Source organism: Gigantopelta aegis, chromosome 10 (assembly GCF_016097555.1).
Source record: "Gigantopelta aegis isolate Gae_Host chromosome 10, Gae_host_genome, whole genome shotgun sequence".
Classification (NCBI taxonomy): Eukaryota; Metazoa; Mollusca; class Gastropoda; order Neomphalida; family Peltospiridae; genus Gigantopelta; species Gigantopelta aegis.
This window is the reverse complement of record NC_054708.1, coordinates 21,239,402-21,255,919: the sequence shown is the minus strand read 5'-3', so window position 1 is coordinate 21,255,919 and position 16,518 is coordinate 21,239,402. Positions and strand designations below refer to the sequence as shown.

The following is a 16,518-nucleotide window of genomic DNA, read 5'->3' as shown; positions in this document are numbered from 1 at the left end:
AAAAATGGTAAAGAAATATATAAGATGAATGTGCGGGAGATTGGCAGTTTCGGGGATCGAAATACTCCCCTGCTCAAGCAAAATTCTTCTTATTGTAGTCCAATATATTCCCCTGTGGAACATAACTCGCTGTTTAAAAGCGTACCCAACTCGCTTTCGCTCGTTAGGTACGTTTTACAACGACTCGTGGTGAGATACATGGTATCTAACGGGTGATCATATAGTATTCTCAATGTATTAACCCGTGTAATAATGGTATGCAAATGTAAAGGTATATGCAAATCTGCAAGGTCTCTAGTACAGGCACTTGACACAGATTAATATACATGAATATAATGGTGAATTTAAAATATTTCCACAATATTTTGCTTATACACTCTCTTCGTACACGGTGGTTTTTCAGACATTTATGAGAACTGCGAAATGCGTAATCAGCAAGGATTCGTTACAAGTTGGCTGTTAAAATACTTATCTCTCTAAATTTTTGTTTAAAGGCATATTATCACAGACCACTGGCATATTAAATGGCCTAACAAAGTATTACCTCAACAAAATTATATTAAATGTATTGTATTCAACCATCTACATAACCATCATACTCCACTTCTTAACGATACTTCGAAAAAGTAATTGAATTATGGCAATGGTTCATAATTCAAAAACTAATTTGCCAAGAGGTTTGACATGGATTTTACTCCAATGTGGTTCTGTTAAGGTGATGCGATAGCTAGATTTGGTTTCTAAACATTAATGCAATTATAATTTATTATCCATTTTTAGAGAAACAAGGTCCTTAAATCTATGACAGTATGCATTTAAATAATTAATTTTAAAATCATACCACATAGCCGACACTTTACAACAGAAGAAGCTGTACTTTTTACCATATGAAAAAACCCATATATATATATATATATATATATATATATATATATATATATATATATTGCCCCTTAACTAATGTTGTTGAGTATATTTGCGCAACGCTGAAGGTGATACTACAGTTACGTCATAGACAACCCCATACTGCTATATAGCATCGTTTCAGTTTGCATTACATTACACATGTACTTCTTGCTGAGTTTTAGGACATTGTGTTCTTGTTCAAACTATGATTCTATTTTATCATATTATAGCGCATCAAGGAAACATGGTTTTCAATGTTCAAAATGGACGTATATAGGTACATAGCACAATAAAAATGTCTTGCCAGCAGTAAATACGCTGTAAACGAGAGGCAATTATTTTTAATTGACATTGTTTCCTACATCATACGGTTGTACTACAAACATAAATGGCAACTGAAATGTACAGCACACAGCAGTCTGAATTCGTGGTTTAAAAACGATAGCAAGAAGAAAAAATTAAACAAAGAAAGAATGAAAGTCCTTTGCAAGCCCGTAGATACGATATCTGGTCCCCGTTTTACGAAGCTATCTAAGCGCTAAGATCAATTTAAGTGCATACAGTAGAGCTGCACTTAAGATGATCTTAACCCTAAGATCGCTCCGAAAAAAGGGGCGAGGCACAACATATACTGGAAGGGCACACAATCTCTAGTGGGGTGGATCAAGAAAGATTTTTTATCTTTAGAGTTTGACGAAAAACGTATATTTTCGTCTTTGAGTGTGTGTGTGTGTGTGTAGGGGGGGGGGGTACAGCCACCCACTCACACTATATACACATACATACACACGCTCATCTCCCCGGTTCTTATGGGTCTGCACTGCCGCTAGCTCCTTTTATGCGCTACTAACTTTTGAACGCAGATTTCGGACGAGGATCCGGAAACGTCAATCAAAATACTAACTAATTAAAAACTACGTCCCTATAGCAAAACGCTCATGCAAAATAAAAGCTACATAACACCGTACCAAGACCATTGTAGGCACGCAATATGTCCATGTCTTTGCGACTGGAACCGTAGACCTGGGACGCATCATGGTACGCTGTCACCATGTTCATCTGCTCCCTTCGGCCTGCAATTAAACACTGAAATGGTATTACCAAGACAAAAAAACAAACAAAAAACCCAAAACAAACAACAACAACAACAAAACAACAACAAACAAACAAACAAACGTTTTGCAGTATGGTAGTACTGCATTGTACTTTAAAAGTACCTACGCTATAGTTGCAAAATTGCATGTGTCCGCAATATGTAATACGTAATGCATAATCCGCACCGACCACATTGTATTCACATGGGTTGAGTACATTCCATTAATGCAGATTACGGGAAAATGGAATAGTTCAGTACTGAAAAAGATAATTCACCGTCTGCAATGTACTAGGAATTTTGTTTTCATTTTTACCGCACATTAATCATTCCTGAAGTGCAAATACACAATTGGTTTGGCTCAGAGGTAAAGAACACGTCCATTTGACAACACATTTGTACTCCGCTAGACAACCGTAACTGAAAACATCACCACAGATATTTTCTTCTTCTTCTTCTTCGTCTTCTTCTTCTTCGTCTTCTTCTTTATTATTATTATTTTATTTTTATTTTATTATTATTATTATTTTTTATTTTTTATTTTTTGCTTGTCTGGAACTGAGCGTCAGAACACAATAGGACGACTCAGCGCTGGCCAAAGTGGACGCTACTTTAATGTTGATAACAGCACAATTTCATATCTTTGGCAACACGTACAGGCAACTGAACATAATCGGTGTTGCCCACGCTCTGCTAGACCACCATCAACAACCCTGAGTGAGGATCGCATCATTCTGATATCATCTCGACCTAACTGGGTCCAAAGCATTCCACGTTTAGCAGGCCACATACACTACAGTTCATGCACACAATATACCGTAATCCTCTCCTTGGCGCAGGGTTACGTAAACATCGTCCTCTTATTGCTGTGTCCTTGACCTCCATCACAGTTACTAAGCTAGGTCCAAATTCACCAAGAAATGTCGTCTCAGACAATGGAACAAGACATTAATCTTAGATGAATCAAGAGTTTGCGTCTAATCTGCACATGTTAGATTAGGTAAACGGAGAGCGATATCATGCAGATTTAACGTCAATGAACGTCACCGTTATGGTGTCACTGATAGTGTCATGGTGTGGGCAAGAAAAACACAACCTTTTTAATTAATGGAAACCTGAATGCTCAGCGTTACTGTGAGGAAATCATCACACCAGTAACTGTTGTTATTCCGCTCATGCAGCTGCATCCAGGGTTTTGTTTCAACAGTACAATACACGCTCGCATTCAGCCAGATTAACGACTGAACTTCTGCAGAGGAACAACATCCATGCGCTAAACTGGCCTGCACGATCCTCTGAAGTGTCCTCCATTAAGTATGGAGCTGTTAGATCGTAGGATGCGAGAGAAGCATCCGCATTTTCACAGTGTCCTCGACCATGAACTTGCTGTAAGTCGTGAATGGAACTCCATAACTATTCCAGAGATCCATCGTCTCATCAGAAGCATGAGGCGACCTTGTACTGCCGTCATCAAGTGCTCAGACACGTCACTGGCAATATGGCAACATTATCTTGGATGGAATCGTGCATGACATTAAAAGGACAAATGATCCATCAGATAAATCCAGTGACTGATTTCGCAGAGAAGGTCTCGATGTTTTTTGTTCTTGTTTTTTGTTGTTGTTTTTGGGTGGAGTTTTAAAATTTAATTACTTATACAAAATTGCAGAATTTTTTGTCTTAGTGTATATTAAAACGAGTCTCGACTGCATGCGGGTTTTCAAGGTGTCTTGGATCCAAGAATACCTACTGACCGACTTTTACATCAAGTTTCCACAAAGAACTTAATCTAGTCCTTCATAATCACAAATACAGCTTTCAAAACATTTTCTTTAATGGTGTTTGAGATTTGCAGCACAGTTTTCATGGTTATAAACATATTAAATAATACACTTCAATACGCTACATGCTATGTCATTTAAACTAATTGCAGGAAACGACAGGGCAGCTATTGTTAATCGAAATACTCCACTCATACAAGGGGTTTTACTACTAAGGAAAAACTGACTCTAGTACCTGCACCACACTTGAGGGTTCGTGGTTCCGCCTGAGAGCGGGCAAAGTTCATACAGCTGCGCTGGAAGTGGCGATCACCTGGCGGGATGTAGATGGGGAAGCAGGGCTTTCTGTAAAACAGTGTAGCCATATGAATAAAGGAAGGAAACGTTTTATTTAATGACGCACTCAACACATTTTATTTACAGTTATATGGCGTCGAACATACGGTTAAGGACCACACAGATATTGAGAGAGGAAAGCCGCTGTTGCCACTTCAGGGGCTACGCCTTTCGATCAGCACCAAATGAGTTGATATATGCACTATCCCACAAAAAAGATAGTACATACCACGGCCTTTGTTACACCAGTTCTGGAGCACTGGCTGGAACGAGAAATAGCCTAATGGGCCTACCGATGGGGATCGATCCTAGATCGACCGCGCACAAGGCGAACGCTGTACCACTAAGCTACGTCCCGCCCCCAACCATATGAAGTAGACATTCCCTACCTTTGTCAGATGCAATGGGCGGGACGTGGACCAGTGATAAAGCGCTCGCTTGCTGCGCGTTCGGTCTAGGATCGATCCCCGTCTGTGGGCCCATTAGGCTATTTCTTATTCCAGCCAGTGCACCACGACTGGTATATCAAAGGTCGTGGTATGTGTTATTCTGCCTGTGAGATGGTGCATATAAAAAGGCCCCTTGCTAGTAATGGAAAAATGTAGCGGGTTTCCTCTATAAGACTATATGTCAAAATTACCCATTTTTTTGCATCCAATAGCCGAAGATCAATAAAACAATGTGCTCTAGTGGTGTCGTTAAACAAGACAAACAAAATTGTCATATGCACGGCTTTCTGTGAAACAGTGTAACCATATGAAGTAGACATTTCCTACGTTTGTCATAAGCAGGGCATTTTGTAAAACGTGTAATCTTATGAAAAAGACATTTCCTACGTTTGTCATAAGGAAATATATTTTGTAATTTGTTTTTTAATTACTCTGAGTACACATTTTCTACATTTGCCATAATACAACTACAGCTTTCTGTAAAAAAAGAGATACCAGGTAAAACACACATGTCCTACCTTTGCATAAGCAGGTCTTTCTGTAACCCCCCCCCCCCCCCAAAAAAAAAAAAAAAAAAAAAAAAACCACCCCTAATATATTGTAAAGTACACGAATACTTCCTACTACCTTTGTCATGAACATAGCTGTCTATAAAAATTGAAATCATAGGGGGCAGAGACTGTCTACATTTGTCATACGCAGATGTTTCTGTAAAATAGAAATTGCACATAGAGAGTACACGTTTTACTGTTCTACTTACCCCTGGAATAAGTGTGGATGATGTGGATTATCCGCTGTGAGATGAACTCCTTCACAGCATTTCAGTTCTTTACCACTGTTACCTGAATCACAAAAGAAAGTCTTGACCAGGGGCCTAATTCACAAAGGTCTCTTAGGCTCTGCCAGACAACAAAGCATCCTAATTTGCAAGTATTTTCTTTGCACTGCGAGATCGAAAAGTTGCAAGAGTTTAGTGAATTAGGCGCCAAATCTGGGAACACTTAACGGAGATGATCACAGATACAAATAATTACTAATATATATGTTTTATGCTTATTTACTTTTTCATTAATATATCACCCATAGACAAAAGAAGCAAAGTTATAGGATGTTAAACGAGCTTCCATTTCGTATCATGTTTATGTTCCTCTTGAAATAATTTTCAATTGTCATAATTTATTATGGTTATCCTATTTATAAGCCATAATTGATCTTAATTTATATCAAGGGAGGAAATGTTTTAAGTTATATCACTCAACTCGTTTGGTTTACGTTCGATAACGTCGAATTCTTACGTCCCTCTTGGCGTACATGTTTCAAGCACAAGGCTACTTGACACAGTGGTACTAGATGAAATAAAATTGCATACATTTTTTGCCCAGATGAAACTATTTTTTTACCACCAACACACTCACATTCATCACCAATCATAGGACTTGTGGGGTTCACTTCTCTATCAAACGTTCGGTGCACCTCGAACTTTGACCCAGTCGGAAGTTATTTGGTTTAGTACTACCTGCTACCTGTGTCCGTCGGCCTTATTTAGTATGTCACTACCGATAGTTCACCTCTTTTCTTTTACAAAATATGTAACACCTCCTACACATTTATTAATTACTCACTTAAGTGGACTGGTGTTCCCGTTATATCGTGGTCGGTGAACTGTCCCCACTGTTGGAACATGTTGCTGAAGTCGGGCAAGGTCATGTTGGCGTCATCAGGAAGCAGCATGCGACGGCTGACGTATCTCGGTGTAGGTAGGTATGGGTAGTTTCCGTTAACATCCGGATATCGACTGTATAGACGTGGCATTCCTGATTCTGTTTAAAAGCAAAACAAAAATTTAGGATTTTTATCCACGCTCGGTACGGGTATGGGGAATTGTTGGCGTTCTTCTATCAGAAAACAGTTCAAGCATGCGTGTCCTGGCCACAACCTCTGACTTCGTCAAAGAGTTTTGTCCAAGACAAGTTTTCAACATTGGTATGTTGTACATATTTATATGCTTAGTAGGTTTTCAACATTGGTATGTTGTACACATTTATATGCTTAGTAGGTTTTCAACATTGGTATGTTGTACATATTTATATGCTTAATAGGTTTTCAATATTGGTATGTTGTACATACGAATATGCTTAATAGATTTCAACATTCGTATGTTGTACATATTTATATGCTTAATAGGATTTTGATATTGGTATGTTGTACATATTTATATGATTATTAGGTTTTCGACATTGGTATGTTGTACATATGTATATTCTTAATATGATTTAAACATTGGTATATTTTGTAATACCATTTTGGCTTCCTAGAAATGGGAATTCTACTCCACCCTTTACGTAGTCTATGCTAGGGGGTATTTAGCATTGCTAATATACATTTCTGCATTGTTATGTCACTTATATAGCTAAGTACTACTACAAAAGATATGGAGTTGAAAAAGGTTATGAATAACCTCAGTCTAGCATGTCATAATGGGGACAGGACATAAACTAGTGGTAAAGAGCTGCACGCTTCGTCTAGGATCGACCCTCGTCGGTGGACCCATTGAGTCTCGCTCCAGCCAATGCACCACGACTGATATATCAAAGGCAGTGGTAGGTGCTACTCTTTCTGTGGGATGGTACATATGAAAGATCCCTTGCCACTAACGAAAAACAAAAATGTAGCGGGTTTCTTCTCTAAGAATATATGTCAGAATATCCAAATGTTTGACATCCAATAGTCATTGATTAGTAAATCAATGTGTTTTAGTGGTGTTGTTAAACAAAACATTAAAGACTTACTATCTGAATACTGTGGATCCAGCAATCTGGCATTGGGCTGCATCGACGCTCCCCACTTAGGGTTGTTGACGTTGTTGCAGTGGCCGTCATACGTCCTGTATTTGGCGTTGGGATCGCAAGTTACCGGGTCCTCGTTGCAGTTGAAGCTGGAGACTGCCGCCGGTAGCGAGTCAGTGGGAAATTTGGAGAAAGACGTAGCAGGACCCTGGAATGGGTCATTGGAGAATGACGTAGAAGGATCGTGGATTTGGTCCTTCACTGGGTCCTTGAGGAAGGGCATCCTGTCGTTGATCTTGACGAAGTTCGTCTGGAACGGATCATGAGGCTCGAAGGCGTCGTTTGTTAGAGAGGCTTGGTGGAACGAATCCTGGTTAGACGGGAACTTCTCGAAATCAACGAAGTCAAGTCTGAAACATTAGCGGGGTGAAAATAAAAATTAGTAGTAGTAGTAGTAGTAGTAGTAGTAGTAGTAGTAGTAGTGGCTGAAGGGGCAGTAGTAATATTAGTAGTACTACTAGTAGTGGTGGTGGTGGTGGTGGTAGTAGTGGTTGTGGTAGCAGTAGCAGTAGTGGTGGTTGTAGTAGTAGCAGTAGTAGTAGTGGTGGTGGTGGTGGTGATGGTGGTAGTAGTATTACCGAATAGCTTACATGAGAAAACATATCCTGATGTGTTCTACATATATAAAACACCATTTTGTTCTGTGTTTGATAGTTAATACACTGACTTGTCATTTTAACACAACACTAGTAGATGCAATTACGTTCAATATGTATTAAGAAATACTACTGGCGCAAACTATCTGTGTTTAAACTTGTGCAATTATTGTCTGTTCAAAACAGAAAAGAATAATGTAATGTTGGTAAATATCTTTAAAATGCATCATGTGTACGTTCTCAACATATTTAATTGTCCATCCTCCAATTATGCACCACTTTTCAAACATTAATGATTTGTATATAAAATGTATGACTGTGACCTGGAAGGCTTAAAGCTAATAAGCTATACTATACTAAAGACAACACTTCATGACATGGTATGTGATGGTTTCATTCCATCTTAAATCCAGATTTTTAAAAAAGGTTTCTCGTCAGTAGTATCACGCGATGTAAAACATCTGCTATTTTAATGACGCAGAGGAGAACTCCATACGGAAACATTAAAGGGACATTCCTGAGTTTGCTGCATTGTAAGATGTTTCTGACAAATAAAATATTTCTACGATTAAACTTACAAATTAAACATATTTTCTGGTTTAGAATATCAGTGTCTGTATATTCAATGTGTTTTTGGTCGTCATAATATTTGTAAGAAGCCTAAACTGGATTTTGCCATTAAATAATTTCGTACGTACGAAAAAATTATATTTTAAGAAATAAACTGAAATTTAATCTAGTACAAATATTAGAACGATCAGAAACACGTTTAATATACTGCCACTAATATTTTATGCAGAAAAATATATTTGATATGTAATTACAATCGTTAAAAAAATCTCTGTTAGTCGATAACATCTTAAAAATTGCAGCAAACTCAGGAATGTCCCTTTAAATTCTATTCAAAGTACTACTTACGATCTCTTGTATCGGCGCCGGTTGAAAGCGTTGTTGTACGGGTTGCTGTGGAAGCCATTTCTCAGCTCGCCTATTCCATATCCCAGTTTCGTAGACTTCATTGCTGCCATCTCGGCGACACGGTCGCTTAGAATAGGGAATCCTGGTAATTATACAAAAGTGGAACACTTAAGTGCATGATTAACCTGTTAAGACAGCATTCCACTTAAAATCTGTATATATAAATACGACATTTTTATTCTGTGCTTTAGCATGAATAACAAGTCCTAGCCGGAGGAGCCGGCGAAAGTCGACACCTGCGCCCATGACAGGCGTGTGCTACAACAGTTTGTTCTGAATGTGCATGTTAAAACCTATGACCTGACGTATGTGTTTCCCTAAAATCAAAAAGTAAAATATCCACAAGGAAGCGCAGTGCTAAAAGCTCCTGGGTAACTACTGTAAGCAATATTTCAACCCATTATTATTTTGTTTTATAAGTACAGTTTGTGTAGTACAACGTGGCTACATTCCGTCAGTGATGACAAGCAAACTATAACTTATTATTTTAAGTGTAGATAACAAAAAATGCAGGTAAATCAGGAATAGAATACAAATTGTAACATAAACTGCATAAAGAAAAACTAAATTTACTGTCGACTGATTTTAAATGGCACATGATTCATTTAGTTTTTCTAGGTGAAATAGTAAATAATAGTACTTAGCCAGTATGCGGTAGTACTTGCTTAGCAAACCACTTAAAATTCCAATTATGTTTTAATTATCTGTAAATGTATGGCCAACCATAATCCCCAGACAAGTAAATATATATATATGTTATCATCATCATCATCATCATCATCATTATTATTATTATCATCATCATCATAGTCGTCGTCGTTGTCATTATCATTGTCATCGTCGTCATTGTCATTGTCATCATCGTCATCATCATCATGTTATTATCATTGTCGTCGTCATCATCACCATCATCATCACCATCGCTGTCGTCACCAGCACGGGACGTCAACAACAGTAGCTACAGTTTTGGATTACTTGTATATAATTATACAGCATGTATGGAAACGTACAGAAAATGAAATATATGATCATCAGTATCATTATCACTACAGGCATGATGAATGTCTGTTTAGCTGTACTCACCGAATTCATCGAATGGTGTTTTGATGTAGTCGTCGAAGTAGTCAGCGTGCACGACGTTGATAACAGACAACGCAAGCAGAACACACAACTTGAGCATGGCTTGAAATGAAAAAAAAGAGTTATCGTTAACAAACACAGAAAGAAAGAAAGAAATGTTTTATTTAACGATGCACTCAACACATTTTATTTACGGTTATATGGCCTAAGACATATTTTTAAGGACCACATAGATTTTGAGAGGAAACCCGCTGTCGCCACTACATGGGCATTTCTTCCGATTAGCAGCAAGGGATCTTTTATTTGCGCTTCCCACAGGCAGGATAGCACAAACCATGGCCTTTGTTGAACCAGTTATGCATCACTGGTCGGTGCAAGTGGTTTACACCTACCCATTGAGCCTTGCGGAGCACTCACTCAGGGTTTGAAGTCGGTATCTGGATTAAAAATCCCATGCCTCGACTGGGATCCGAACCCAGTACCTACCAGCCTGTAGACCGATGGCCTACCACGACGCCACCGAGGCCGGTCTAGCAACTATAACAAAATGTTTACATATATAATGATACAGGTGACAAAAAAAAGAGAGAATAACGTACACACTAAAAAAGGAAAACGATAAGAAAAAAGGGCCAATAAAGCATAAAAATCATCTAAACAACCAAAAGGAAGATGAAGAAAAAAAAAAAAAAAAAAAAAAAACCCGCAAAAATATAAAATAAAATAAAATAACAAAATATTAATAATTAAAACCCACCCTAAAAGCCAAAATCAAAATCCACAACACTTTATTTAGATTTAGGTATTCCAAAAAACTATAATAAAGGAAGGAAGGCAATGTTTTATTTAACGACACACTCAACACATTTTATTTACGGTTATATGGCGTCGGACATATGGTTAAGGACCACACAGATTTTGAGAGGAAACCCGCTGTCGCCACTTCAGGGGCTACTCTTTTCGATTAGCAGCAAGGGATCTTTTATATGCACCATCCCACAGACAGGATAGCACACACCACGGTCTTTGATATACCAGTCGTGGTGCAAGGCAAAGTAATCATTCCGACTAGTGTGCTGAGTCATTTCTCCACTGAGTTTATCATTCCGACTGTCAGTCTTCCAACAAAGAAGAACGCATTTATCGTGCTGGACCCCGTTTTACTGAACGATCTCGGCGCTAAAATTATCTTAAGTGCATAACAGCTACTTCCTTACGTACTCAAGGTAATCTTAGCGCTGAGATCACCTTGAGTTCATAACAGTTACTTCCTTTTGCACTTCAGGTAATTTTAGCGCTACGATCACCTTAAGTTCATAACAGTTAATTCCTTATGTGCTTGGGGAGGGACATAGTCCAGTGGTAAAGCGTTCGCTCGAAGCGCGGTCGGTCTAGGATTGTTTCATCGTTTAAAGTTGCTGAATATGGTTAGCGACACAGCATATTTATATGGCAGTGATACTGGAATGCTTTAAGCTTGAATCAAAATATTTTTAAAAGCGATCGATTTAATGTGTGCAGGGATTTAAAAAAAAAAAAAAAAATTCGTTTCCCATAGTTTGACACCCTTCGTGCTGGGGTGTCGTTAAACATTCATTCATTCTTTTTTCGTTTCTGACTCATATATGGCTGAAACATACATTCGAATGAAATGAAAAAAAAGTTTGTTTTATTTAACGACGCCACTAGAGCACATTGATTTTTTTTTTATCTTATCATCGGCTATTGGACGTCAGATATACGGTCATTATGACACTGTTTTTTAGAGGAAACCCGCTGTCGCCACATAGGCTACTCTTTTACGACAGGCAGCAAGTGATCTTTTATTTGCGCTTCCCACAGGCAGGATAGCACAAACCATGACCTTTGTTGAACCAGTTATGGATCACTGGTCGGTGCAAGTGGTTTACACCTACCCATTGAGCCTTGCGGAACACTCACTCAGGGTTTGGAGTCGGTATCTGGATTAAAAAGTCCATGCCCGACTGGGATCCGAACCCAGTACCTACCAGCCTGTAGACCGATGGCCTAACCACGACGGCATCGAGGCCGGTCGAATGAAATAAATGCACATCTAATTCTGAATTGAATGGAATCTTAACATGTAAATGAATATATTTCTGTATCATGTACCACAATACAGATTTTGTTATGGCGTCTAATGTTGGGGGAAACAGCAAGCATCCATAAAAAGCCGACAGTTCATTTCAACTTATTTTCGTGCTTGTATCCAATTAAGGTTGAAGCACGCTGTCCTGGATACACACCTCAACTAGAAGATGGTGTAGTGGTTTTACACCTACCCGTTGAGTCGTTAAAACTAGCTCTGGGTGGAAGCCGATACCGGGCTGCGAACCCAGTACCTACGAGCATTATTTATGTCCGATGACTTAACCACGACACCACCGAGTCCGGTGTTTAACGTGTAAATGGGTATAATTATGTGTCATACACCACAAACAGATTGTGTTATGGTGTCTACTGTTGGGAAAATGGCAAGTATCCACCAAAAAGCCGACACTGTGAATAAAGACGTTTAAATAATAACGGGGATTGCACTACTACGTGTACGATTTCGGTCCTACTAAATCGGCTGTATTGATGATAATTATCATCTACCCAGTGTCCGACAGCCCCCTGTGTGTTCCAGTCACACTCACCACCAGTGTTGTAATCAGTTTGATGCTTTTATTACTTGATGATCCTACGTTTGGATTTTATTATTTTATTTTGTCTCTATCACGGTGATTTGTTGCCTAATGATCCTAATGCTATAAACACTTTACAATATCACGATCCACGGCACCAGGTGTCGTTAAAGACACGTTTATTAGTAAAGTGTAGGGGATCTTATGGCCATATTTAACTGGGTGGTGGTGACGTATCCCAGTGGTGAAGCGCACGCCTGATGCGCGGTCGGTCTAGGATCGCTCCCCGTCGGCATAGGCGTACGGACTCTAATTTTTTAGTAGAGGGTGGGGCAGGATGGCTTTTTCCCGAATTAAACAAAAATGCCTGAATCTGGATAACAACACTTATTCATATTAGCATTACTACCAAACAGCTATACAGGGTTGCAAACGACAAACGTATTTTTACATGGATTACGATTAATTGTGAGGGTATAATGATGGAAATACATGGTATTAAGCTCTCAGGTTAGCACATTTTGCCCCAATATCTGTATCATTTTTGCCCAATATTGAGGTTGTGCTCCAGCACTGGGGGGGGGGGGGGGGGGGGGGGCAGTTGCTCCCCATGCGCCCTGTCTCGTACGCGTATGCCCGTCGATGGGGCCATTGGGCCATTTCTCGTTCCAGCCAGTGCACAACGACAAGTATATCAAAGGTCGTGGTATGTGCTATCATGTCTGTGGGATGGTGCATATAAAAGATCCCTTGCTACTAATAGAATAATGTAGCAGGTTTCCTCTCTATGACTGTCAAACTGACCAAATGTTTGACACCCAATAGCCGATGATTAATAAATCAGTGTGATCTAGTGGTATCATTAAACAAAACAAACATTAACTTTTAACTGGGAGTGGTGCATTTAGTTTTTCTGGGGACAACCATATTGAGGGGCTAACCACATTGACTATGAATTGTGTTATGGATAGACATGTATATATAAAAGTTGACATGGTTTAATTGGGGGATATGTCACCCCAACCCCTCGGCTACGCCAGATGTGTGGTGTTGTTATCGTGGTGTAATGGCAGGTTGTTTAAAAAATTTACCCTCCATACAGAGTAATATCAAATAAAATAGTTTTACATTATGTTTTTTTAGTACGTTTTCAGCACACATACGCACATGCGCGCACACACATTTTCAGCACACATACGCACACGTGCACACGCACACACAGAGGGAAGGAAATGGTATATTTTAGACGCACTCAACACAGTTTTATATTTATGTTATATCGCGTCAGACCCAACAGTTATTGAGGGAGGAAACTCGCTGTCGCCACTTCATGGGCTACTCGTTTCGATTAGCAGCAATGGATCTTTTATATTCACCATCCCATAGACAGGATAGCACATGCCACGGCATTTAATGTACCAGTCGTGGTGCACTGGCTGGAGCGAGAAATAGCCCAATGGGCCCACTGACGGGAATCGATCTCAAACCGACCGCGTATCAAGCGAGCGCTTTACCACATGGGTACGTCTCGCCCCTCCACACAAAGGAAAAACATCCACAATCGTACGCGTGCAAATAAGCACATGCGCATCGTCCGTTTAATAATCCGATTTTTGTTTCATTTTGTACAAACCAGGTATCATACAATTTAATTAAAATTAGCTCTACTGGTTTAAATACCAGTAGTTCTAACAGCATTGCGTGGACTCCCATGCCCAGGTGACATTTCATCTATAAATAACAATTTATGGGTATGGTATGGGTAACTATATTTACGTGCCCCTATCCACGAGGGTTCAGGCACGCCCACCCCGGATTCAGCCTCTGACAATTTAAATATCGACCAATTGCACTTCGCCTTTTATAGCGTTATTCGGGAGCATACAAATTCTAAAAATACCTAGCGAGACTATTTATGCAATAGACGAACTTGTTGGTCTATTTCAAGATTGAAAAAACAGGGGGGGGGGGGGGGGGGGGGGGTGAAGTGAAGTAATAAACTCTGGATTGTATACTGGTATAAACAGATTTTATGGCTATATCATCACGGGTTTTTTTTCGTCTTGAAAGGAATTTTATATAAAATTTTATATTGAAATTAGTTTCCGGCATACTTCGTAATTCACCCGAATTATTTCGTATCCCGACTGTTTTCAAATTATTTTCAAATCACTGGCATGATTTTGCAAGTAAGGTTTTGATTGGTCGAATGAAAGTCAACTGAACATGTGCTCCAACGAGCTGCTGTTAGATCCATATGTAATATTGGAGCTAATTTTAATTAGATAGGGTATCATATATCAGAAAATGGAAAACAAAACGAGTGTTCTTGAGATCGGAATAAATAATAGTTTAGCAAAAAAACAAAAAAACAAAAAAACACATGCATTTTACTCCTACACTGTCTGAACGATACAACCGGTACCATAACATGTTATTCAGTTCTGTGGTATGTATTAAATGCTCAAACAACATGCATAATTTTTCTAAGACTTGGAGCGAACATAGCAAAACTACTGCTGCCAATTTAGACAGGGTTTACTTAAATTCATACATTACGAGATACTCAAAACGCGTGTTAATGAAGCAAAGAAGCGGTAGCAATATTAACATTAAAGGGACATTCCTGAATTTGCTGCAATTTTATATCAAATATATGTTTCTGCATAAAATATTAGTGGCTGTATATTAAACGTGTTTCTGATCGTTCTAATATTTGTACAAGGTTAAATTTCATTTTATTTCCTAAAATATTTTTTTACGTAAGAAATTATTTGAAGACAAAATCCAGTTTGGGTTTCTTACAAATATTAAGACGATCAGAAACACATTGAGTATAGACACTGATATTCTAAACAAGAAAATATATTATATATGTAAGTTTAATCGTAGAAATATTTTATTAGTCGGAAACATCTTACAATGCACCAAACTCAGGAATGTCCCTTTAAGTCTGCTTGATCGCAAATTAAACTATTACACATGGAAGATATTAACGATTATGTTGTTTACCTACGGCACAACCATAGTAACACCCTCCTTTAGAACTCCATATAATACAATATATTATTTTCTTAAAACAAAACAGAACAAAGAAAGAAACTATTACCTGGTTGGGAATACGGAGCCAGAAGTAAACCGACGTTTCGTAGCCTGCTATCTGGCCAGGCAACGTTCAACAAACTAACACCCAGTGCACGCTGCCTATTTCATTACAATTTTGTGTCCAATTTTTATGGTCATTTAAAAATTCAAAATGAATGATAAAAGGCGGCAGGCAATTCACTCTGTTGGGGATTACAGGTGTAATAAACTTTGTAGAGGCGGGCTACTTTAAGTAATGGGCCGCTAAACCTTTGCAGCTATTACAACCTGCTTCGGAAATAACGGTTCCCCGCAGCGCAGATTCTTCTGGAAGTTTGACTACTGAATATTTATTAACGCATGAATCAGAGAGAATGCAGTGGAATTGAAATGTGTAAACTATAAACGTGCTTAACCAATTCCTGGCACAGCGTTTTGAATCACAAATGAGACTGACAACAGATGCGTAAACTGCTATTTTTATTTTTGCAACGTTGACAATACATTTTAACCAACCAGAGAGATGGTTTCGTTGTTTAACGCAATCATACTTTTTCCTTCTTCGTTTTCTTCTAAAACTCATTGAAACTGCATTAAACCTCACATTTATAAACATCGTGTTACGAAAAAACTTTATTAAAAGTGACCGTGGTATGTGTTTTCCTGTCTGTGGGAAAGTGAATATAAAAGATCCCTTGCTGCATTAGGAAACGTGTAGTGG

General features: G+C 38.7%; 1 protein-coding gene across 1 annotated transcript in view; it reads right to left on the bottom strand.

The window, feature by feature from the left end:
- Nucleotides 1–16,518, bottom strand: part of LOC121383530 — a 45,416-nt gene that overhangs the window by 6,788 nt on the left and 22,110 nt on the right. Inside the window, exons 11-18 of the mRNA XM_041513617.1 lie at nt 15,823–15,917; nt 10,069–10,167; nt 8,926–9,067; nt 7,355–7,761; nt 6,188–6,385; nt 5,326–5,407; nt 4,016–4,125; nt 1,875–1,979 (exon numbers count right to left, since the gene is read on the bottom strand). Coding sequence (XP_041369551.1) covers nt 1,875–1,979; nt 4,016–4,125; nt 5,326–5,407; nt 6,188–6,385; nt 7,355–7,761; nt 8,926–9,067; nt 10,069–10,167; nt 15,823–15,917 — 1,238 coding nt within the window. The remainder of the gene's footprint in view (nt 1–1,874; nt 1,980–4,015; nt 4,126–5,325; nt 5,408–6,187; nt 6,386–7,354; nt 7,762–8,925; nt 9,068–10,068; nt 10,168–15,822; nt 15,918–16,518) is intronic.